Below are 26,606 nucleotides of genomic sequence, written 5' to 3'. Positions count from 1 at the left end.
GAAAAAAGTGTGATCCGGACAAGAAAAGTGGGAAAAAGGGCCTTGCTTTGGCTCCTTTCCAACCGAATCATAAATTATACAATTTTCACGCCCATTTTCAAGGGTTGTTTTCAACCATTTTTCTCATCTATCCTACATCAAATTGCCTAAATGACTATTTTTTATAACCCTGATGTATTTAAGCACAACTGTATCTGTGTGTAATTATCTGTTGCATGTGCTCTGGGACAAGGGGAAATCTAGGCAAAACATACTCCGCATCTACACATCCTTGTGCTTCCTGTTTTCAATCGAAATAGATTCTTTGAAGCGCTGTTTCTATATTGTTTTAATTTAATCTATACTTGTTGATTTATATTCGGATTCATCTCCTTCCCAATTCAAGTATACTTGTATACATATATGTGGGTGTTTTTGATATTTTAATATTGTATTTTGATGTATATATTCATATATCATTTTGTGTAGTTAATTTTATATGAGCTTTTAGATATTAATGATCATATATTGTTTTATTGTTTTGTCTTCCTGCTGGTGTTTTGATATGTTTTTCCGTGTAAACTAAATTTCTTTGTGTTTTGTCAGTGTTTTGTGTCTGTATGAGTTCTTTCTACATAAATTTTATATTTTTATGTGTTTTCTTCAGACATAAGATGATAATTTTGTCGTGAGACATGAATTTTTTATATTGTATGTGTTCTTTTTTTATGACCATATATTTGTTAACAATTGGAATAACATTTTTGATATATATATAAGACTCTTAAAATATATGCCGAGTTCTTGTTGTTCAAGCTAAACTATTGGGTATTTGGGTGGGAGTGATAGTAAATTATTAACGGTCAATGTGATGTTGTGTATTTGTCAAGATGTGTGTTCATGAGCACATGCTAACCACTAAAATCTTTGAATTTGGAATTGGTTGTGTGATTATTGTGAACGTAGTGTGTCCATCATTATTAAAGAGTATAAGCTAATCAAAAATAATATAAATTTATCAAATTTTATACCTATTGTATGTCATGGACACTCGATACCGGATGTTTATATACATTGTTGTAGGTGACATTGACTTATGTATCTTCCATAAATAGGTTAACGTGGGTGGTGCCACCGCGTAATCGTTTTATGATTTTCACAAATGTCAACTTATTACATCACCTAACAGCCAAATCTTTTTTATAACTTATAAGTAATAAATTCCAGCTGCACACACCATCTTCATATACAAAACCTTCATCACTAGATCATTGTTAACAAGAAAAAGTGATATCTCACCTACACAATCATTCCTCTCATCTCCCATTCCATAATGTCGACTTCCAACCTCTTAACCAAACAAAAATCCGATAAACTCCCACCAACATACCCTCTCATCGGCTCACTCCTTCCATTCTAGCTAATCAAGATCGAGTCATCCAGTGGACATCAGACATTCTCCTCGACTCCCCTCTCTTCAACCTTCGTCCTCCACCGTCCTTTCGGAGAACAAAGCGTCTTAACATCGAATCCTGCAAATGTTAAACACATTTTGGAGACGAGCTTTAGTGTTTACCAGAAGGGTGACACTTTCAGAAACCCCCTCTCCGATTTATTCGGACAAGGTACGTTTCTTGCAGACGGGGAGGAGTGGAAGTCACAAAGACAAGTCCTGAGCCGCGAGTTGATAACCCAAGAATTCGTCAAGTTTTATGAAACCGTCGTTTCGTCCAAAATAACAATGGTCTTATTCCGGTCTGTCGTACGCGTCCTCGAAACAAGCTCGAGCTCGATTTCCATGACGTACTTGAGAGATTTGGGATGGACAGTATATGTAAAGTTGCGTGCGGATTAATGAGAACTCTTTGGTACCGTCTCTTCCAACCGTCGGTATTAGGCCAGCGTTTCATGATGCTCTTCGAATTAGCAACAAGCGGTTCAATGAACTCGTACCTCTTATCTGGAAAACCAAGAGGTTTCTCAACATTGGATCTGAAAAAGAGCTTAGAAGCAAATTAGATATCATACAAAATTTTCTCAAAGAAAGTAGAGAGAAAAAGAAGATGAAGTCGGCAAAAACAATAATTCTCAAGATTTCTTATCACTTTTACTAATCTCTGGTATATCTGACGAAGACTTTCTCGGAGATATGGTCATGAACTTCATTCTAGCCGGTCTAGAGTCTGTGTCAGCAGCCTTGACATGGTACTACTTCTGGCTCATCTCGAAGAACCCGGAATCAGAAGCGAAGATTCTTGATGAACTCAACAAAGATTCATCGAATATGTTAACGTACACTCACGCGTCAATTTACGAGAGCTTGAGGATATATCCATCTGTTCCGGTGAACTCGAGAACAGCCGTGCAAGATGATGTGATGCCGGATGGGACTCGAGTCAGAAAGGTTCAAGAGTGAGTTACCATAATTACGCGATGGGGCGGTCGGAGAAGCTGTGGGGGAGTGACTGGGCGGAGTTTAAAAGCCCGAGAGGTTTTTGAAAGGGATGAGAGTGATGGGACAATGGTGGTGGTGAGGCGTGATGAGTTTGAGTTCCGGAGTTTCATGCAGGTCCGAGGACTTGCATGGGGAGGGAGATGGCGACGTGGCAGATGAAGAGGGTGGTTGCGGCTGTGTTGCGCGGTTCAAGGTGGTGGCAGTGATGGATCAGCCTGGGTTTGAGCCTAAGTTTATATCTTACTTTCAATTCCAAGATGGAAGGTGGGTTTCCTGTGAGAATTGTGGAAAGGGTTTGAATTTTGGATAGAGTAGTTGCTCTTGTTCAAAGTTTGTTGAATCGTGTACTTGGTCAGTTACTCCAAGGTATACATGCGTTTTATTTTTCCTTGTTTTTTTCTTTTGCCAGTTATTTTCCTTGTTAAATTCACTGATTATTCAAAGTTTGTTGAATGGTCATTTACTCCAAGTTCTCATGCATTAATTCTTATGAGATTCGTGCATTTGAAAACGATACTTCCTTCGTTCCATTTTAATTGTCACAATTCTATTTTTGTTGATCAAATTGATTAACTTTTGATCAAATATTATAAATCATTCTTTCGTTATTTAAAAAACTGAAAATTACATCATAAAATAGATTAAAAAATATTTCCACTGACATATTTTTTTTATTTTTACAATTAATAGAATATTAATAAATTTCGGTTAAACTTTGGTCAATTTGACCGGCACAGAACCAAATGTGACAACTAAAATTGGACGGAAGGAGTATTATTCTGATATTTGGTTAGAATGAATTTTGCTCCCTCCATGTCCCACCCAATTCTTATGGAATGGTTGAGTACGGAGTTTAAGAAATATATATAAAGTAATGAAAGAGAAAAAAAGGTGGGTGAAGTGGTGGGACCTATTGATTTTTAATGTATAAAAAGAAGATAATATAATAATATAAATAATATATCACAATTTCCCTCGAATTGAACTGAAGTGAAGTGAAGATTGCAGAAGTCAAATTCCCCTTCTATGTTCGCCCCTGTGGGGGGCGAACATATATGTTCTCATTTTTGTTGTTCGTCCCTGGTGGGGGCCTGCAGCAAATTAACTTTGTGTGGTGTTCGCCCTTGGTGATTATGAATTAGGGTGGTTAGTTTTGTGAAGTGAAAAAAAAGGTGGTTAGTTTTGTAAAGAATGTGTTGTGGGTGGTCAGAAATTTGAAGGAGCCGGCTCCTTCAAATTACTGACCACCCGGAACAAAATCTTTACAAAACTAACCACCCAAAATTTCGTTTCACAAAACTAACCACCCTAATTCAACACACCTCGGCGAACATAGCGGAAAACATTTTTTCAGCCGAGATCAACCTACGGGCGAACAGTACGAAGGCATGGTGTTGTGTTCGCCCCTGCTACGGGCGAACATGTCTGTGCAGTTGTGACGTGGCCGGCCCAGTCAAGGGCGGCCACCTGTCCCTTTAATCACACAAAACCTCCCCAGCCCCTCTTCTTCTTCTTCATTTTGCGACACCAGCCTCAATTTACACACACATTACACACACATTGCACACACATTGCAAGCTTCAATTTGGAGAAAAAAGTGTGATCCGGACAAAGAAAAGGGGAAAAAGGGCGCTTGCTTTGCTACTTTCACCGAATCAATTAATCAATTTCACCCCATTTTCAAGGTTTTTTCACCATTCTCAATCTCATCAATTGCATGCATGTATTTTTATAAATTTTATAATGATTGTTCTTAGCTTGATTAGTAATTTTGTATGATGATTTATAATGAATGTTGTTAGTTGGTATTTGTTAGTAGATTATGTTAATTTTAGAAATTAGGTTAGTAGATTAAATTTAGAAATTAGGTTAGTAGATTAAATTTGGGTGTTTTACGTTAAAAATAGAATAAAAATAAGCAATCTCACATTTTCGAATTTAATTTGAATTATTTCGAATTTTGGAATTAAAAATTGGAATTATTTCGAATTTTGGAATTAAAAAAATATTATACCGAAATAGGAATTATTATGAATTTTTGATTTAATTAAAATAATTTTCGAATTTAATAACAAATATTGCATAAAAAATTAAAAATTAGATCTCATATTTGAATGAATTAAAAATTAGACTTGATTAGTAATTTGTTTGATAATTTATAATGGGTTTTGTTAGTTGGTATTTGGTAGTAGCTTATGTTAGTGATAATTTTAGTTTAGATTAGTAGTTGGTGATGATTGTTGTTGATTAGTAGTGGTAGTGATAATTTTAGTTTAGATTAGTAGTTGGTGATGATTATTGTATTATTTACGTTAAGAGTAGATTAAATATAATAAATTTAATTTTAGCTTTATTGAATTTAATGAAATTAAAGTAAATCGAATTTAAAGTAAACTTGACACCATTAAATTAAATAGATTAGTAGTTGGTGATGATTGTTGTATTATTTACGTTAAGAGTAGATTAAATATAATCAATTTAATTTTAGCTTTTATTGAATTTAATGAAATTAAATTAAATCGAATTTAAAAGTAAACTTGACACCATTAAATTAAATAGATTAGTAGTGGTAGTGCTAATTTTAGTTAGATTAGTAGTTTAAATTAAGTAGTGGTAGTGCTAATTTTAATTTAAATTATACAATGTTATATTATTCCAATAAATAAAAAAAATCAGATTTTTAAAAATAGTTAGAGATAATTATTTCGAATTTTAAATTAAGTAATATAAAATATAATAAAAAATATAATATAAAAAAAATTTAGATTTGTAAAATTAGTTAGACATAAATACAATTAAAATTAAAATCACAATGTTATATTATTACAATTAAAATGAAAATTATTTCGAATATTGGATTTAATGAAACAATTTCAAATTTAATAACAAATATTTTGAATTTAATTTCGCAGATGAATGTCGGTCGTTCTGGTCCCGGACCTTTAGACGGGAGTTTGTTGACATTACAGTCTGTGCACAGGTCTCAGGTTGTGTGGGACAACATAGAGGTAAACTCCTTCTTTAGTGCAATTTTTTTACATTTGTATGAGTCTGTAGCCTATAGGGACTAATATTTTGTGCACTACAATTATTTCAGCCACCCCCTGATTTCAGATTGAGGACAAACTTTGGGGAGTATTGGAAGGCAGTTCGAGCCCACAGACCGCATCAGATGATCATGGATGCAATCAGGGATTTAGGATTTGATTGCATATTTAGGCTGGGACAGTTCAAGCACGACAGGGGTTTGATTACAGCCTTTATCGAGAGATGGCGTGGAGAGACGCACACCTTCCACCTGCCGTTCGGAGAGGCCACTATCACTCTTGAGGATGTTCATCACATTCTCGGGTTACCCACAGAGGGTGATCCACTGATCCTCCGTGGAGCGAGTAGCAGCGTGGAGGAAAGGCGCGTGCTAGTAGGCGAATTTCTTGGGCTATTACCAGAAGCCAAGGACGATGTTAACCGAGGTGGTTTAAAGATCAAATGGCTTGTGGATAACTTCGGGTCTTGTGAGCGGTTGGAGCAGTTGGATCCAGAGGATATAGGTTATGGTGTACAGCTTACCTACCATATTCGGGCGCACCTACTATGCGTTATTGGATCATTGTTCCCCCACAGCAGCGGGAACCGCGTGCAGCTTGACCTTCTATGGTTAATGAGGGACATGGACCAGCTGCGTCGGTATAGCTGGGGTAGTGCTGTTCTTGGCTTCCTATACCAGAAGCTATGTTCTTCTAGCATGGCTAACTGTACTGATTTCTGTGGCTACGCCACATTGGTACAGGTAATACTAAACCAACCACAACTTTCTTTCTCGTCTTTATTGTTGCATTATTTATTCATCATGTGCACTTGTACTAACCTTGCCGCTAGGTGTGGATTTACGAGCGCTTTCCGTCACTAGCGTTTTAATTATTTGATTTAATTAAAATAATTTTCGAATTTAATAACAAATATTGCATAAAAAAATCCTAAATATAGTACAATTTTTTCGAATTATAAAATTGGGAAAATTAGTGTAGATCTCATATTTTGAATGAATTAAAAATTAGACTTGATTAGTAATTTGTTTGATAATTTATAATGGGTTTTGTTAGTTGGTATTTGGTAGTAGCTTATGTTAGTGATAATTTTAGTTTAGATTAGTAGTTGGTGATGATTGTTGTTGATTAGTAGTGGTAGTGATAATTTTAGTTTAGATTAGTAGTTGGTGATGATTATTGTATTATTTACGTTAAGAGTAGATTAAATATAATCAATTTAATTTTAGCTTTTTTTGAATTTAATGAAATTAAATTAAATTGAATTTAAAAGTAAACTTGACACCATTAAATTAAATAGATTAGTAGTTGGTGATGATTGTTGTTGATTAGTAGTGGTAGTGCTAATTTTAGTTTAGATTACTAGTTTAAATTAAGTAGTGGTAGTGCCAATTTTAATTTAAATTATACAATGTTATATTATTCCAATAAATAAAAAAAATCAGATTTGTAAAAATAGTTAGAGATAATTATTTCGAATTTAAAATTAAGTAATATTTATTTCTCGTCTTTATTGTTGTATTATTTATTCATCATGTGCACTTGTACTAACCTTGCCGCTAGGTGTGGATTTACGAGCGCTTTCCGTCACTAGCGCCTAGGCACAGGGGTCAACCCTTGTTCGAGTACCCGCTGGCGCTGAGGTATGTTTGTCACTCCTTTTGTTGATTAACTTCAATTCATATTTGTTGCATGTATAACCTCTGAGCACTTATGCCAACTTCCACTGTAGGTGGAAGGCGCCACTTAGGCGTTGTCAGGTGCCGCATGCGCAGAGCCGCATGACACAATATGAGTTGGATGCGTTGACACCCCGACAGTTTCGATGGAGGCCATATGCTGATTTACCTGCAGAGCATCACCCGGAGGCCACTGTGTACTTGCGTTGGACGGCTCTCGCCCCCATGATGTACATGTCCTACGTCGAGTGGTGCTACACGGACAGGGTGACGAGGCAGTTTGGTTTTATGCAGGGTGTACCATATTCCTCTCCCTACCCTAATCATCAGGACCTGCACGACCACTACAACGAGCAGGTTGATTGGATGTACGCGAGGGAGCCATTTGTTGATCTTTGGGATACGCGCATGGAGCGTGCCCTCGCATCTCCTCCACTTATGCATGGCGAGGGTTGCACTGCCTCATACCTGCCATGGTTCCACAGGGTCACACGTCGAATCATCATTAACCCCTTACACTGGCCACAGCAGGAGGGTGCCTTCCAGGGAACACAGCTCTCGCCACAGGAACTGGTAAATATACATGCTTAAATATACATGCTTAAATATACATGTTCTCCGCTTGTTTTGTACACTGTTCTGACTTAAATATACATGTTTGTAAACAGGAGGAGCAGTTATCCGCTATGCAGCGTGCCATTGACCCTTATGCTCCTGATTTGGGTCTGGCAAACCATATTTTACAGGATATGGTTACTCGTGTACAGCGTCGACCTACGGAACAGGCCCCTGCCAGACCTAGGGCACGGGCTCCTGCAGGGCGTAGGGGACGACCACCAGTCACACCGGTAGTGCCCGAAGAGGGCACTTACTACACCCATGTGGGTAGCTCACACCTTGCAGGCACCTCACATTCTGCAGGTCATGATGGAGCAGGTACTTTTGAGGCTGGTGGTTGGTCTCCATTCATTCAGCCTTCTACATCTGAGGGGGTTCCATGGCCCCAAAGGAGCAGATTAGGGGATGATGAGGCACAGGACGATGAGGGTCCGTCACAGGATCACTTGTCAGAGTCATATGTATATCGTCCTGACATGTCATTCTTAGAGGATCACACACCTCCCCCATTCACCCAGGACCCGTCCTTTGGGAGCAGTACATACAGATTCGGGAGTCCACCTGTCACGTTCACTCCGATGATGTCCACCAGCGGCCAGGGTTTTACCACACCTTTACCCGCTTTTGCTGCATTTGCGGGGGATAGTAGCCCCTGGGCGTACGCACCTGTGCGTCCACCGAGAGCAGCAGCACAGCCGTCGGAGGTTGAGGATGAGTCTGACGATGAGGAGCCATCCGAGCATGAGCAGAGACAGCAGCCACCTAGAGCTGCGAAGGGGAAGGGTCGTAGATGTCACACTGGAAGTCACTTCTTCGGGCATACGAAGAAGTAGGCTTTTTGGCTTCCCCTCGTATGTACTTTGTTTATGTGTATGCACTTTTTATTATGCATTTGATAATGCATTATGTTTATCTTTATGTACTTTTATTCGGGTAGAACGGTTTATGTACTTTTATTATGTTTATGTTTTTTGTTCACTCATATTGTTCTATAATGTTAGCACTTTCCGTTTACATGATAACATAACAAATGACATAACATAATAAACGAGGCTCCTTCAAATTTCTAACCACCCTAAACAACTTCTTTACAAAACTAACCACCTTTTTTAAAAATACTAGCTTATAGGCCGTGCAAGGCACGAGAGCTTTTTAATTATTTAGAAATTTTTTAAATATATTTTAAATGGTGTGGAAAAATTTAATTTATAAATAATAAATTAAAATTTTCAATTAAATAAAATTTGAAAAAAAAATTCCATTTTTTTTAAAATACTAGCAAAATAATCACGATAGAAAAAACAGATAATCGAGCGTATAGAACAGGTAGTTGCGTGTTAAACATCCAAAACGGTGAGTCACAAGATCCAAATGGGCAAGTCAAGTAGTATGATAATTGAGTTTGTGATAATAAAAAAGCGAGGAGTGTAAACGCAAGTGATACGAGGCAAGCCCTTGTATGTTCGCCCGACTGGGGGGCGAACATGAATTTTATTGTTTGTCATTGCTAACAAAGCCACACAAACATAGTACGCATCAACATACCACTTAAAATGCCACTAAAACATACGAGTGGGCACTTACAAACGTAACACGAGCAAACAACAATTGGAACAGTTATAAAGATAGATAGACAGATGTGCATAAGTTAAACAGCATTGGAAGACAAACACATAACATGAATAACATCACACATCCTCAGCATCCCATCGAGATCCATCACCTTTCATGGTCTTCCTCATTCTTCTTACTCTTTCGGCATGCTTCGTCTCCATTTCTGCCACTTCCGCTGCCTGCGACCATTTGAGGTCACTTATTTCCTCAGCAAGTTTGTTGATGACCACAGTTGAACGGTTGTCTAGTCGATCATCTAGCCATAGTAAGTAACCACAACCAGTTGCGCCGTCAGGACATTGCAACATCCGTCTACCAACGTCGGGACCGTTGTCCCGACAAACCCTCTTAACAAGGACTTTGTCACAGTAGCACTTATCGACAGCAGCGGAATCCATAAATGATATAATGTGTTTGAGCTGGTGATGAAAGTGAGATGATGAGGGAGAACTTATTTATAGGCGAAAATTACATAGAGGTCACTTTAAAATATTAAAATGTAAATAACTTAATATATAAGACTGAGTTCGCAAAGTAGGAAAGGACATGGACAATGTATTATTGATTAACATAATAAGAAAAACAACAGTACATGCACGTTGCCAGGACATCAACTTTTATCCCTTTTTTGAACAACCCTCCCCCATTTTTTTCCCCTTCACAGATTTAAGTTCTTCATCATGCCTCTCTCTAATCCTCTCCTTCGCAAAGTAATGATCCCATATCATGTCAGTCATCTCCTTAGTCATCTCAGTAAGCACTGCACTAGCACGCGGCTCAAGTGGGTCATCGATCCAGAACATGTATCCGCACCCGTTTGGCCATAGTGGACACCGGGACATCATTCTTCCAGCATTAGGCCCTTTCCCTCGATAATGACTATGAACGGCAAGCCTTTCACAGTAGCACGTATCCCCTTGAACAACCTCACCTATTGGCTCCATGTAATTAAGATTTGTTTAAAAAGTGTGAACAAGTTTTCCACTATTTATAACCCCAATTTCCTAAGTAGGCTCCCTTCATACACATGTTCACTCAGCATTATTGCTGAAGAAAATAATGGAATCTCTGCCAATGTAGTGCCTCACATGGCTACAGCACCCCCCACTATGCCATTTACTTTACTTTTATCATGGTTACAGTAAGGGAATCTATGCAGTTTCACATGGCCGGAAGCATTTCACACACCTCCACCACTTTACTCACATGGGTGTACTGAACCATTAACATGGCTACAGTGCAAAGGGCAGAACACAACAATTTCACATGGCTACAGTGCAAAAGGCCACAATATCATTGCAAAAGGCCACAATAATTTCACATGGCTACAGAGGACGAATCTCTCTGCACCATTTTATCATTGCAAAGTCCAAAACATATTCAAATGGCTACAGTCATTTACTCTCTGTGCACCAAACATATTCACATGGCTACAGTCAAAGGCTACAGAGGACGAATCTCTCTGTGCACCGAAAATATTCACATGGCTACAGTGCTTTTGAACTCTATATTTGCTTTCACATTCTGAACTTATACACATAGAGACAGCTTCAAACTTTCAATCTATAATTACACCCACAATGTACTCATCAAGTAGAAAGTGGTTGCTAGTAGAAAGAAATGATGATTACGAGAGTTTAAAATACAGCGATCCGAGAGAGTATTTCGCTGGTGTTCGGCGCGAGTGGGCTCATCGTCTTGAAGAATCCGACCAGTTGAGAAATGATCTTATAGCTCTAGGTGCAAAACTCCCGGCCCGTGACTCGTTAGCTATTTATCCGGAATATAGGTTCCAGGGTAGTTGGGGTGAATATCGAATGAAAGTGATTGCAGGAGTGGAGCAGATCAGGGAAGAGAACAACAGAATGTTGTTGCGCCGATGTCGTATGTACATGTATCAGTTGGCCAGAGACTCGGCAACTGCTAGCGGAAGAGAAATGTCTTTCGAAGAAGAATGTGCACTGCTTCAAAATCCAAATTACAACTCGGATTTCTACATGTCTGACGAAGACTCAACCGGTGCCAATGATTCTGATTGACAAATATCATTTGTATTTTATTCCAATAAATATAAGTACGAATAAATGCATCTTTATTATTTCTTTTGAAAACAAAATTACAACTGCTTTGCATAAGCATCAAAATTTGATTTCTCAATGACTTTTACTTTTGCAGCGTATTCTGCCGAGCTTTCTCTCAGCAAACCTATCCTTTCCTCATCCGTCATCTTTCCTTTCAAGAAGGCATCATTTATATCCCGGTCTTTTCTGTAGTGATATTCACGTAGCGGGCGACCGACTCCATGCAGAACTTCAATATGGGTCTCATCCTTAGTCGGCACCCAGTGTTTGCCCTGTCTCGCTTCTCGATACTCCAACAACCGCATCTCCGTAGCAAACTTCATCTTCTCCGCATCCCTTTCCATGGCAATTGAAACAAGTCTTCTCGTTTTTGTACAACTCCATTCTTCCATCCCGTCGTCAAGCTTTCTAGATTGTTTCTGCTTGTCCATGAGATGTTTTTAGTATGAGCAGATGAGAAGTTCGAGTATGTGTATGGCCTTAGTTCTAACTATATATAAACAAATTTACTCAATTATCACTTCAACTGATGACTAATCAATAAAATAATATCAATTCAATATTTACAAAACAACCCATTATATGTTCGCCCTCTCTTCGGGCGAACATAACTAATTAGCTTATTTTTTGGCGTTTTGACGCATTTACAAAACTCCCTTCCCTATATTTTTTGATGAAATTTTTTGCTTCCCATCAAAATAGGGTGTGAAGACTATGGTAGGAAAAAATTTCATGAAGAAATGGTATCCGAAAATATGTTTTTTTGACTCGTGAAAGTGGTATGAAAAATCAATATATTCGTGGAAAATGGTAGTTCTTTGCATTTTCAAGAATTTCAAAAAATATTCTATTAAAAAACGATCAAATTATGTTCCAAAACATGATTACAAAACTACACTTGATTTTTCGACCCCAGAAAATGGTCATAAAAGTCATTTTTCGACTCAAATTAGCTTATTTTTTGGCGTTTTGACGCATTTACAAAACTCCCTTCCCTATATTTTTTGATGAAATTTTTTGCTTCCCATCAAAATAGGGTGTGAAGACTATGGTAGGAAAAAATTTCATGAAGAAATGGTATCCGAAAATATGTTTTTTTGACTCGTGAAAGTGGTCTGAAAAATCAATATATTCGTGGAAAATGGTAGTTCTTTGCATTTTCAAGAATTTCAAAAAATATTCTATTAAAAAAAGATCAAATTATGTTCCAAAACATGATTACAAAACTACACTTGATTTTTCGACCCCAGAAAATGGTCATAAAAGTCATTTTTCGACTCAAATTAGCTTATTTTTTGGCGTTTTGACGCATTTACAAAACTCCCTTCCCTATATTTTTTGATGAAATTTTTTGCTTCCCATCAAAATAGGGTGTGAAGACTATGGTAGGAAAAAATTTCATGAAGAAATGGTATCCGAAAATATGTTTTTTTGACTCGTGAAAGTGGTCTGAAAAATCAATATATTCGTGGAAAATGGTAGTTCTTTGCATTTTCAAGAATTTCAAAAAATATTCTATTAAAAAACGATCAAATTATGTTCCAAAACATGATTACAAAACTACACTTGATTTTTCGACCCCAGAAAATGGTCATAAAAGTCATTTTTCGACTCAAATTAGCTTATTTTTTGGCGTTTTGACGCATTTACAAAACTCCCTTCCCTATATTTTTTGATGAAATTTTTTGCTTCCCATCAAAATAGGGTGTGAAGACTATGGTAGGAAAAAATTTCATGAAGAAATGGTATCCGAAAATATGTTTTTTTGACTCGTGAAAGTGGTCTGAAAAATCAATATATTCGTGGAAAATGGTAGTTCTTTGCATTTTCAAGAATTTCAAAAAATATTCTATTAAAAAACGATCAAATTATGTTCCAAAACATGATTACAAAACTACACTTGATTTTTCGACCCCAGAAAATGGTCATAAAAGTCATTTTTCGACTCAAATTAGCTTATTTTTTGGCGTTTTGACGCATTTACAAAACTCCCTTCCCTATATTTTTTGATGAAATTTTTTGCTTCCCATCAAAATAGGGTGTGAAGACTATGGTAGGAAAAAATTTCATGAAGAAATGGTATCCGAAAATATGTTTTTTTGACTCGTGAAAGTGGTCTGAAAAATCAATATATTCGTGGAAAATGGTAGTTCTTTGCATTTTCAAGAATTTCAAAAAATATTCTATTAAAAAACGATCAAATTATGTTCCAAAACATGATTACAAAACTACATATTTGCTTGGAAAATTGGGAACTATAATATAATGCGATTTAAATGTTTAAAGCCGGGAAAATTCATTAAATCAACTAGAAATGTTACAAGACTTTTTCTTGCCTTACTAAGTCACTGAGGCAAAATAATACATAGTAACATCTAATATGTGTACAATGTATTATGCATTGTACATGGGGCACTTCTTGTTCCGCTTCGTATGACCTTCTTGCTTGCACCGACTACATTTGTGTCCCGTTCGGGAACCGTCCATCTCGGTCCGTATTCTCACCGACTGCCCCCTTTGGCCTCGCTTTGCTCTTCTCTTTCGCATGGCCTCGTTCGGCACCACGGTTCCATACCTTTGCCATGCTAATGGGAGTTGCACATCCCAATAGCCGGTTGCTGGTAACGGATATATCATAGGCTCCCACATGTTTTGCAAAACGGGAGTGTAGTGGTAAGGGCCGATCCACTGTTTCCAGTTTATGGAATTACGATTACACCCAGCAATCAGATGAGAACATGGAAGGCGATGACAGGCCCATTTCCCGCACGTGCAAGTACCCCTTCTGATGTCCACGACTTGTGTGTTTCCGCCCTTTTCCACACCTTTCAACCTGTACCTACGCGTCTTTACGGAGAATAAACCACTTTGCCGGTTAAATGTTTCAACGTGGTGGGCGTTAGCCCTCTCAGTATTGGTTTCCAACATTCTCCTAGCTCGCAGGCAGAGTTCATGACCTTCTTGCATGCTTTCTAGAGCAGCGTTTCTCTCCTTGTTCACCGTCCTTACAGTTTTGTAAAAGAGGAATTCCATCATTGCGGTGACCGGTAGGAAGCGAGCTTGTCGAATGTTGCCATTGAAACTCTCCGTCACGTTGGTAGTGGCCTGGCCGTAACGAGCGTGGCCTGTGTCATGACAGATGGTCCACAAGGCAGGATTTATCTCCCGCAAATATGTCACCGCTTGGGGAGAAATGCGGGCAATATGTTTCATGTAAGCCTCGTGCTTTCTTATTTGTGGTGTTCGGCCTGCTAGCCACATGAACATCTTCAAGTCATTTCCCGGGTAATGTTTGGAGAAGTTGCTTCTCACATGGTGGAGGCAGTATCTGTGAACACCAAAAGGTTCAGTGAAGCCGTTGCGCTCGTCATTCACTGCAGCGAGGATCCCGGGGGCACGGTCCGATATAATACAAACGCCAAGTCTCTCTCGGCATACATGTATTCGTAGAAGACGTAGGAACCAGGACCAGTTCTCCGTAGTCTCCTCATCCACGAGGGCAAAACAGATTGGATATTGGTGGTTGTTAGCGTCCACTCCCACCGCAACCAGCAACTTTCCATTGTACTTTCCCTTGAGGAATGTACCATCAATTGAAATGACTGGGCGAGCGTGCTGCCAGCCATCAATCATCGCCTTCAGACACCAGAATGCGCGAACAAATACAGATTTGCCAATCTCAGTTTGATGTGGAACCGCATCAATCTCCATTACGCTCCCTGGATTTGTACTTGCCATGACAGAGAGGAACCGTGGTAACTCATTATAGGTTGTCTGCCAATTGCCATAAAGGGTCTCCATTGCAGCCATCTTCCCCCTCCACGCTTTGCTGTAACTAACAATGTGCTGGAACTCATCGTTGACCATTGTTATAATGTTTGTTACCCTAAGATTTGGGGTTTGTGAAATCTGTTGAAACGAACAAGTATTAACAATCAAAAGGACAAAAAATCAGTGTCAATAAGAGACAATAGGTTGTGCGACTTACGTGTGGAGCAACCAATGACCCTATCATTTTTGCTGAAATCTTCTTATGATCCTGTGTCGGCCTATCCAACAAGCACGTGTGTGTCTCAGGACATTCTGTGATTTCAAACATACCGTGCTGCTTTTTCTTCGCCGCCCTTAACTTCCACTTACAATCATAGACTGTACACTTGACTTTGTATTTTTGCGTAGTGCTTTTTTGCACAACAAAGTTCCGATTCATTTTAATATGTGCCTCCTTAACCGCCGAGATTAGAACCTCTTTGTTACGAAACATGGCTCCGACGCCTAACTCATCAACGGATGGATTGAACCCGTGGGACATCATAGTGTCCACATTGGACACTATCTCAGTCTCGTACTGCTGAGATCCAAACCATGCAGCCCTTGGTACATAAACAGACATATCGCGCGTCTGCAACGAGGTATTCCCCTCTCGGACTTCATCCGAGTCGGCTTCTGAAAAGTCTTCAGATTCTTCCTCAACCTCTTCGTCTGACAGATTCCAATCCGAATCGTCACTTGTAGTTAATGCTCTTTCCGTGGCATTTTCTTCATCTTCTTCGTCCCCGTGAAGTGCAAGATTCACAGCTGCACTTCTGTCTCGCGTTTGACGAGGCTGCGACAATTGTATGTCCTCCTCAGCAACTTCTGTATGCCCTACGGTCCCGTAGTTGTAGCCACTTTGGAATACGCTATTTGACCATCCGGCCATAGACCCCAACTCGCTTCCTCCATAGTCGCCACCGTAACCCCCACCACAGTTTCCTGCATAGTTCCCATCATATTGTTGGCTATCAAGAAATGTATGCGACTGCCCAGATTGTTGGGTCCATGGGGCTTCATAGGGTTGGCTTTGCTGAGCAACACTCTCAGCTTCAACAAACATCCATACGTCTCCCATCCCATACAAAAATCGTCCGGGGATGCTTAGCATCCTCCTCACATCGTCGTCCGACCTAACGGACTTTACAAAATATCCTGTTACGAGGTTACCGACACCAAGTCTAGGATATTTGAAACTGAGTTTCAAATTCCAGTGATGCCTACTTATGTTCATAACCTCATACACAATATCGTGTAACTCTTCCAATGTAGTGCCGAATTCGATAAACCTCATCTCTTTTGGATCAGCCGTATAGATAACATCGTTATCTTGCTTCACGATTTCACCGCCCCAGAAGATGTTCACGTTTACGTAGCTTGCCATTTTTGTGGTTGTGTGTTTTTGGGTGTTTGTGTGCTTCTCTAATTTTTTAAGAGTTTCAAACTGGGTTTGCTGTGTTTAGATGTGATTCAATATGCATGGAGAGCTGCAACATATAAAGAGAAACATACTGTGCATGAATAGTAGGCTAGCTAGTTGAATAATTGGTGCTTCACAAGTGTAATAATGCATAGGAGGTGACTATAAGTATACTGTGCATGAGCAGGAGGAGTTATAATTGCTGCTTTGATAAAAGGGGTTTCAAGCACTCGTACGAAACAGAAGCATTTACATAAACTTATTGCTTATGGTGTTAAAGCAATAAATAAACGGGATAAATAAACGGAATAAAAACTTCTCCTATTTATTTTTATTTAAATCAAATAAAACAATCAAAAAATTAAAAATAAATAGTTGATAAAATTTTAAAAATCTAAAAATAGTAGCAAAAATTTTTCAAATGAGAACAGTCGTATCTGATAATGCAGAGGTTCACATGATCAACAGTAGGGCATAAATTAAAGGTTCTGCAAAAAAGAAAAGCTGCAGTTCACTAGTAATGCAACATATAAAGAGAAACATACTGTGCATGAATAGTAGGCTAGCTAGTTGAATAATTGGTGCTTCACAAGTGTAATAATGCATAGGAGGTGACTATACGTATACTGTGCATGAGCAGGAGGAGTTATAATTGCTCCTTTGATAAAAGGGGTTTCAAGCACTTGTACGAAACAGAAGCATTTACATAAACTTATTGCTTATGGTGTTAAAGCAATAAATAAACGGGATAAATAAACGGAATAAAAACTTCTCCTATTTATTTTTATTTAAATCAAATAAAACAATCAAAAAATTATAAATAAATAGTTGATAAAATTTTAAAAATCTAAAAATATTAGCAAAAATAGTAGGACTCGGAATCTTTCATTTTGGATGTAATACCATTCATAAAAAATGTGTGAAACTCAATATATAATATTTTCAAAATTTCCAAGGGGAATCAATGAATCCTTCAATAACATATCAAACTGCAAGGACTTGTCATATCAAACTTTAAATATGAGTACTCTACTCGCCCCTTTAAATTGCAGTTACTGTTCTTCTGTGCATGCATTACAAGTTTGACTGAAAAAGATACAAGATGTTCTGCAGAAAGACATGGTTCACATGTGTACAGCAATAAGCATGACATGATAGCTTGACAACACACTCCAACTCTACAGTAATATGCATGCTTTGTATAAAGTACCTGCAAAAGAAAGCTGAAGAAAATTTTAAGATACCCTAGACAAAAAAGCAGCAGAGACTTGTCATTTCGAAATTTTAAACATGCAAGAAGAGCAGTGCAGGGAGTTGCCATAATACAAATTTTGAATTATGTCATAACTGCAACTACTTTTGAATATACATAATATTACAACAATAATTCAATGTGGAGCTGTCCTATAAATATGTTCTCCCCCATACATTCAACACATACACTTCACTCAATTTGAGTCAATTTGGAAATGAGTCACTCAATTGATACATTTGGACGAAACGAGTCACCAACGTGATATTTATCCCATAAATAAACTTAAAGGAAACAGAAGCATTACATAAACTTAAACGAAACAAAAGCATTACATAAACTAAATTTACATAAACTTAAAGAAAATTACATATTGTTTTCAAATGAGAACATGACATAAGTTCTCAATCCTTGGTGATGTCCACAATATAGTCGGAACCATATTCTTCGGTTTCATCATCATCGTCCTCAGCGTCAACATCTCCCCAAATTGCCCAATAATCAGCTTCATCACGTGCATCAAGTTTAGCCTGCAATGCATCGCATTCTTGCTCAATTCCAGCCATGTATCGATTGTAGCGATCATCAGAAAATGCAACACCCAACGGACGAAGTCTGTCTTCTAAAAGTTTATCAACTTCAGGATAACGTCTGCCCTCATCCTCAACCTCCTGCTCTGTCGGCACCCAATCTTTGCCGTTTCGAGCTCTCCTAGTAGAAAACTTACGTTGCAAATAGTACGCATGATCCCGCTTGATCTCCAACGTCTGTGGTGGTTTGCTTTTAGGAGGTAATGCAGGTCGTTGGTTGTTTAGGTTGCTGCGCATCCCTCCCAACAATAGCTCCGGTTGTTGTCTTCTCTGTTGTTGCCGTTGCAGGCGTTTTTCGTATCCGGGGGACATTGGCCTTTTACCCTTTTCCATCTTGGTGCAGTTGAAGTAATGAAAGAAATATTGTTTTCGATGTATTTTCGTAGTTGAAATGTTGAAATTGAGTTCAATTTATAAGGCAACTGGCCAAGGAATTAATGTTAGGCAAAAAATCTTAGTAATTAAAGGTTCACATGATCAACAGTAGGGCATAAATTAAAGGTTCTGCAAAAAGAAAAGCTGCAGTTCACTAGTAATGCAACATATAAAGAGAAACATACTGTGCATGAATAGTAGGCTAGCTAGTTGAATAATTGGTGCTTCACAAGTGTAATAATGCATAGGAGGTGACTATACGTATACTGTGCATGAGCAGGAGGAGTTATAATTGCTCCTTTGATAAAAGGGGTTTCAAGCACTTGTACGAAACAGAAGCATTTACATAAACTTATTGCTTATGGTGTTAAAGCAATAAATAAACGGGATAAATAAACGGAATAAAAACTTCTCCTATTTATTTTTATTTAAATCAAATAAAACAATCAAAAAATTATAAATAAATAGTTGATAAAATTTTAAAAATCTAAAAATATTAGCAAAAATAGTAGGACTCGGAATCTTTCATTTTGGATGTAATACCATTCATAAAAAATGTGTGAAACTCAATATATAATATTTTCAAAATTTCCAAGGGGAATCAATGAATCCTTCAATAACATATCAAACTGCAAGGACTTGTCATATCAAACTTTAAATATGAGTACTCTACTCGCCCCTTTAAATTGCAGTTACTGTTCTTCTGTGCATGCATTACAAGTTTGACTGAAAAAGATACAAGATGTTCTGCAGAAAGACATGGTTCACATGTGTACAGCAATAAGCATGACATGATAGCTTGACAACACACTCCAACTCTACAGTAATATGCATGCTTTGTATAAAGTACCTGCAAAAGAAAGCTGAAGAAAATTTTAAGATACCCTAGACAAAAAAGCAGCAGAGACTTGTCATTTCGAAATTTTAAACATGCAAGAAGAGCAGTGCAGGGAGTTGCCATAATACAAATTTTGAATTATGTCATAACTGCAACTACTTTTGAATATACATAATATTACAACAATAATTCAATGTGGAGCTGTCCTATAAATATGTTCTCCCCCATACATTCAACACATACACTTCACTCATTTTATTGTTTGTCATTGCAACACTTCTTCTTTTAATCGCTTCAATCACCCCAAAATGGATAAGGGCAAGGCACCAATGACCCCCGGCTATGAAAAACGCCTAAAAAAACAAGAGAGAAGACAACCGGAGCTATTGTTGGGAGGAATGCGCAGCAACCAGAACAACCAACAACCGGTCGTGCAACAAAAGCGTCGCCCACCAATGGGACGGATGGCGACGAATCAGCATCCAGGGGGGGCTCCAATGAGCCTTAAAGAGGAGATCTTACAGGAGAAACGTCGCCAGGCCGAAGAGCACGCTCGAGAGCTGGCCCAGATGAAATTCAACAACTCTTGCCGCAAGTTTACTACTAGGAGAATCAGAAAGGGCAAAGATTGGGTGCCAACATATCAGGAGGTATTAGACGAGTCCGAACGTTATCCTGAAGTTCAACAACTTTATTTTGACAGACTTCGTCGGTTGGGTATCCCATTTTCTGATGCTCGCTACAATCGATACATGGCTGGAATTACGAAAGAATGTGATGCACTGCAGAAGAAACTTGATGCACGTGAAGAAGCTGAATTTTGGGAAGTATGGGGAGATGTGCCAAATTTTCTTTATGATTGCAATGAAAAGCATACCTCGGTGGCCGCTGATGCTGAAGATGATGATGAAGATTATGATTCCGACTGTTATGTCGACATAACTCAGGATTGAGAATATTAAAGACCTCGAACTTATCAAATGTACTTTTATTTGCAGTTTTTATTTTTGCAAATCGGAATGATATGAGCAATATCTATTTATATTAACCTAAACAAAATTATTCATATTACCGAAAAAACCACATATTTTAGTGCTTATTTTTTATTATTGTTAATCCAAGCATTACATAAACTGAGGGATGTGTAATTTAAAGGAAACACAAGCATTACATAAAATTAAAAGAACACAAGCATTACATAAAATTAAAGGAAACACAAGCATTACATAAAGTGAAAATAAAATTACATTTGATTAAAATAATTAAAATATTTGAAATGACAAGTCTCTGCAGTTCTTGTATCTTCTTGAGTCAAACTTGTAATGCAGTAGAACAGTAGCTGCAATTTAAAGGGGTGAGTAGACAACTCATAATTAAAGTTTGATATGACATGTCCTTGCAGTTTGATATGTTATTGAAGGATGCAGTTATTCCCCTTCAAAATAATGCATTTACAAGTGGCTAAAAATCTTTCCGGATCTGATTATAATTTTGGATTTTACAAGTCCTTTGGCTTTAAGTCTAATGCAGCCTTACTTTCTGCAGAACCTTTACTTTATGACATACTGTTCATCATGTGAACCTCTGCATTATGAGATACTAATGTTGATCATGTGAATATCAGCATTATGGGATACAACTGTTGATCATGTGAATATCAGCATTATTTCGTTGCAATGTTATGCTGTGCCTATAAATAGGTTCACATACAATATGCACAATGCACACACAACCATAGACCTCACAGAAGATATAGTTCATCATAAATCATGAGTTACACACCAGGTGATCTGTTTGTTGCCATGGGTAGAAAATGGTGGTGTGATGATGACTTTACCTACTCTTTAAACCCTAATTTACGATACTCCCCTCAGTCGATTACCACCATGTTGAATGAGTGGGAGTGGCGTGTGCGTAGGCATGAAGTGTGCATGGAACGTTGTGCACTAGCTGGGATTCCGATTCCTAAACAAAGGGCTCGTACTATGCCTCGAGAAACGCCGCAGCAGCTGGAGGCCGCCCTCTTCAGAGCGAGAGAAGAGGAGAATCGCATGAATCTGCGACTGCATCGTCAGAGTCTATACGATGATGCTAAGATGTTTCGGGAAGAAGGGGACCGGTTTAAGGAACAACAATACCTTGCATTGGTCACCACTCCGGATTATTATTCTGATAGTGTAATGTCGTCCGAGGACGATTAAGTGGTCTGTAGTTTCGTCGTGATTTGTTTTCTGCTTTTCAATTTAAGTTGTGTTATCGTTGTTTGTTTTAATATCTTCTATGAATAAAATTGTTGTGTTTGATCAAATGCATTCGGGACAAGATATTACAGGACGTTTTCGGATTAACAATATTATTTATTACAATAATAATATTATTTATCTTTTATGAGCTTAAATATGACCTTAAGTATTAAAATACTACAATATACAATAATATTACATTTTTATATAAAATAATTTTGTAATATATAATATAATATTATAAAATATAATAATATAAATAATATATCACAATTTCCCTCGAATTGAACTGAAGTGAAGTGAAGATTGCAGAAGTCAAATTCCCCTTCTATGTTCGCCCCTGTGGGGGGCGAACATATATGTTCTCATTTTTGTTGTTCGCCCCTGGTGGGGGCCTGCAGCAAATTAACTTTGTGTGGTGTTCGCCCTTGGTGATTATGAATTAGGGTGGTTAGTTTTGTGAAGTGAAAAAAAAGGTGGTTAGTTTTGTAAAGAATGTGTTGTGGGTGGTCAGAAATTTGAAGGAGCCGGCTCCTTCAAATTACTGACCACCCGGAACAAAATCTTTACAAAACTAACCACCCAAAATTTCGTTTCACAAAACTAACCACCCTAATTCAACACACCTCGGGCGAACATAGCGGAAAACATTTTTTTCAGCCGAGATCAACCTACGGGCGAACAGTACGAAGGCATGGTGTTGTGTTCGCCCCTGCTACGGGCGAACATGTCTGTGCAGTTGTGACGTGGCCGGCCCAGTCAAGGGCGGCCACCTGTCCCTTTAATCACACAAAACCTCCCCAGCCCCTCTTCTTCTTCTTCATTTTGCGACACCAGCCTCAATTTACACACACATTACACACACATTGCACACACATTGCAAGCTTCAATTTGGAGAAAAAAGTGTGATCCGGACAAAGAAAAGGGGAAAAAGGGCGCTTGCTTTGCTACTTTCACCGAATCAATTAATCAATTTCACCCCATTTTCAAGGTTTTTTCACCATTCTCAATCTCATCAAATTGCATGCATGTATTTTTATAAATTTTATAATGATTGTTCTTAGCTTGATTAGTAATTTTGTATGATGATTTATAATGAATGTTGTTAGTTGGTATTTGTTAGTAAATTATGTTAATTTTAGAAATTAGGTTAGTAGATTAAATTTAGAAATTAGGTTAGTAGATTAAATTTGGGTGTTTTACGTTAAAAAATAGAATAAAAATAAGCAATCTCACATTTTCGAATTTAATTTGAATTATTTCGAATTTTGGAATTAAAAATTGGAATTATTTCGAATTTTGGAATTAAAAAAATATTATACCGAAATAGGAATTATTATGAATTTTTGATTTAATTAAAATAATTTTCGAATTTAATAACAAATATTGCATAAAAAATTAAAAATTAGATCTCATATTTTGAATGAATTAAAAATTAGACTTGATTAGTAATTTGTTTGATAATTTATAATGGGTTTTGTTAGTTGGTATTTGGTAGTAGCTTATGTTAGTGATAATTTTAGTTTAGATTAGTAGTTGGTGATGATTGTTGTTGATTAGTAGTGGTAGTGATAATTTTAGTTTAGATTAGTAGTTGGTGATGATTATTGTATTATTTACGTTAAGAGTAGATTAAATATAATAAATTTAATTTTAGCTTTATTGAATTTAATGAAATTAAAGTAAATCGAATTTAAAAGTAAACTTGACACCATTAAATTAAATAGATTAGTAGTTGGTGATGATTGTTGTATTATTTACGTTAAGAGTAGATTAAATATAATCAATTTAATTTTAGCTTTTATTGAATTTAATGAAATTAAATTAAATCGAATTTAAAAGTAAACTTGACACCATTAAATTAAATAGATTAGTAGTGGTAGTGCTAATTTTAGTTTAGATTAGTAGTTTAAATTAAGTAGTGGTAGTGCTAATTTTAATTTAAATTATACAATGTTATATTATTCCAATAAATAAAAAAAATCAGATTTTTAAAAATAGTTAGAGATAATTATTTCGAATTTTAAATTAAGTAATATAAAATATAATAAAAAATATAATATAAAAAAAATTTAGATTTGTAAAATTAGTTAGACATAAATACAATTAAAATTAAAATCACAATGTTATATTATTACAATTAAAATGAAAATTATTTCGAATATTGGATTTAATGAAACAATTTCAAATTTAATAACAAATATTTTGAATTTAATTTCGCAGATGAATGTCGGTCGTTCTGGTCCCGGACCTTTAGACGGGAGTTTGTTGACATTACAGTCTGTGCACAGGTCTCAGGTTGTGTGGGACAACATAGAGGTAAACTCCTTCTTTAGTGCAATTTTTTTTACATTTGTATGAGTCTGTAGCCTATAGGGACTAATATTTTGTGCACTACAATTATTTCAGCCACCCCCTGATTTCAGATTGAGGACAAACTTTGGGGAGTATTGGAAGGCAGTTCGAGCCCACAGACCGCATCAGATGATCATGGATGCAATCAGGGATTTAGGATTTGATTGCATATTTAGGCTGGGACAGTTCAAGCACGACAGGGGTTTGATTACAGCCTTTATCGAGAGATGGCGTGGAGAGACGCACACCTTCCACCTGCCGTTCGGAGAGGCCACTATCACTCTTGAGGATGTTCATCACATTCTCGGGTTACCCACAGAGGGTGATCCACTGATCCTCCGTGGAGCGAGTAGCAGCGTGGAGGAAAGGCGCGTGCTAGTAGGCGAATTTCTTGGGCTATTACCAGAAGCCAAGGACGATGTTAACCGAGGTGGTTTAAAGATCAAATGGCTTGTGGATAACTTCGGGTCTTGTGAGCGGTTGGAGCAGTTGGATCCAGAGGATATAGGTTATGGTGTACAGCTTACCTACCATATTCGGGCGCACCTACTATGCGTTATTGGATCATTGTTCCCCCACAGCAGCGGGAACCGCGTGCAGCTTGACCTTCTATGGTTAATGAGGGACATGGCGTACAGTGTATAATTTGAAGGAGCCTACATGGAATACACATATTTTTTGTTATTTACATCATTATATATACATATACAGAGAGGGGGACCCTTCTATGTAGTTTCATAGTACGCCATCATCTCAACTATTGATTTATTAAAAAAATTATACACTGTGATTAAAGTTTATTTAATTATTTGAAATAACAATTATAAATTAAATATATATTTGCCACATATAAAAAGACGATATTTTTGTCACTTATAAAAAGACTATACACATAATCGAGAAAACACTATATGCATAGTATGGAGATCGATATACACAAACAACAAATAGGAAAAAAAACAAGTTTCAACCAAGAAATCGAGTTTTGTTAAAGATGAAATTGAATGTCTGGAACACAAAACCAGAGAATTAGAAGCTAAACGAAGTAAATCGAGTTCTCTTTTACTTCTAAACTAGAACATTTCACTTCATATTTATAACATAATTAGTTCATTTTGTTTGTTTCATGTGATTCAGCTAAGAAACAGTAACAACATACAAGATGCTCCGGTAAATAAGTCAACAAAAATGATTATTTTTCATTTTATGTTCTATAATAGAGTATTGTACTTTAATGATATTTGAAGCATACTATAATTGAAGAAATATTGTTTATATTGTAAATTAGATTACAATAGAGTTTGATTTCAAAAAAAAAAAGATTACAATAGAGTTTGGAAGATAAATTCATTGTTTATCATGATCTACAGTAGAATAAATTCATTATATACACAGCATAGTATTTTTGCTTTTGCAGTAGATTATATTAAAAGTTCAAATTTGTTTTATATTAGAATAATATCATTGTTTATAGGACGGAGTTTTTTTGTTTTACAGTAGAATATATTACAAGTTTATTAAATTTGTCATATATTAGATTGGAATTATTGTTTATAGGACATCGTATTTTTACTTCTGCAGTAAAATCTATTACCAATTTATCAAATTTGTTCTACATTAAAATAAAATCATTTCTCATAGGACAAAGTATTTTTGCTTCTGCAGTAGAATATATTAATTGATCATATTTGAGATCATATTACATGTATAATGTGATTGTTGGATGCTTATGTTATACAACAAAATATTTTTTTGTTTAAACGGTAGAATTACGTGTGTATTATAAAAGTTGAGTAATATATTGTACTATTGAATACATGTTTTTAAAATTCTACAGTAGATACTTGACCTTCATTTTGTTAATTGAAAGTTTGAATTGATTTTTCTATAAAGTAATGATTACAGATTACAATTTTGTGTTAGGAATAGGTTTATGATATGTTTTAGAATCATTTTATACTATAAAAAACGTTATATATAAATGCAATATGCTTTACTATAGAAATAAGTTCTAATAATTGAATCTTAAATTTATATGGTACAATACCATACAAATTCCTATCAATCCACAATACGTTATACGTGTTGGCGTTGAACAAAATTAGAAACTTGGAATAAAATCAGTTTATGCAAAAAAGATATACTACTGAACAAATGTTTTTTTTTTAAATTTATAGTAAATACTTGCTCTTAATATCAGTTACAAAACCGAAATCAGTTATGTTACGATCACTTCAGTTTCGGTTA

The 26,606-nt window shown here is 36.7% G+C and overlaps 3 protein-coding genes across 3 annotated transcripts; all 3 read left to right on the top strand.

Annotated features, from left to right (window-relative positions):
* The first annotated feature begins 1,242 nt into the window (after positions 1-1,242).
* Positions 1,243-2,837, top strand: LOC108225689 (cytochrome P450 94A2). Its single transcript, XM_017400618.2, is given in 11 exon segments — positions 1,243-1,385; positions 1,388-1,452; positions 1,454-1,718; positions 1,721-1,828; positions 1,831-2,042; positions 2,045-2,375; positions 2,378-2,472; positions 2,474-2,528; positions 2,531-2,617; positions 2,620-2,678; positions 2,680-2,837. Coding segments are annotated over 11 exon segments (1,404 nt in total). The 5' UTR covers positions 1,243-1,312; the 3' UTR covers positions 2,734-2,837.
* A 2,506-nt stretch (positions 2,838-5,343) lies between these two features.
* On the top strand, positions 5,344-8,754 carry LOC108218128 (protein MAIN-LIKE 1-like). The gene is made up of 5 exons (XM_064079264.1): positions 5,344-5,442; positions 5,532-6,224; positions 7,045-7,124; positions 7,214-7,733; positions 7,829-8,754. The coding sequence occupies exons 1-5, from the start codon at positions 5,347-5,349 to the stop codon at positions 8,609-8,611; spliced, it is 2,172 nt and encodes a 723-aa protein (XP_063935334.1). The 5' UTR covers positions 5,344-5,346; the 3' UTR covers positions 8,612-8,754.
* Positions 8,755-24,224: 15,470 nt separating this feature from the next.
* On the top strand, positions 24,225-25,004 carry LOC135147165 (protein MAIN-LIKE 1-like). The gene is made up of 2 exons (XM_064080016.1): positions 24,225-24,323; positions 24,414-25,004. Exons 1-2 carry the CDS (start codon positions 24,228-24,230, stop codon positions 25,002-25,004), a joined length of 687 nt encoding a protein of 228 aa, XP_063936086.1. The 5' UTR covers positions 24,225-24,227.
* Positions 25,005-26,606: the final 1,602 nt, after the last annotated feature.

Source organism: Daucus carota, chromosome 6, assembly GCF_001625215.2.
Source record: "Daucus carota subsp. sativus chromosome 6, DH1 v3.0, whole genome shotgun sequence".
Classification (NCBI taxonomy): domain Eukaryota; kingdom Viridiplantae; phylum Streptophyta; class Magnoliopsida; order Apiales; family Apiaceae; genus Daucus; species Daucus carota.
Note: the sequence above shows the minus strand (reverse complement) of the source record. Positions and strands in the feature narration are given on the sequence as shown.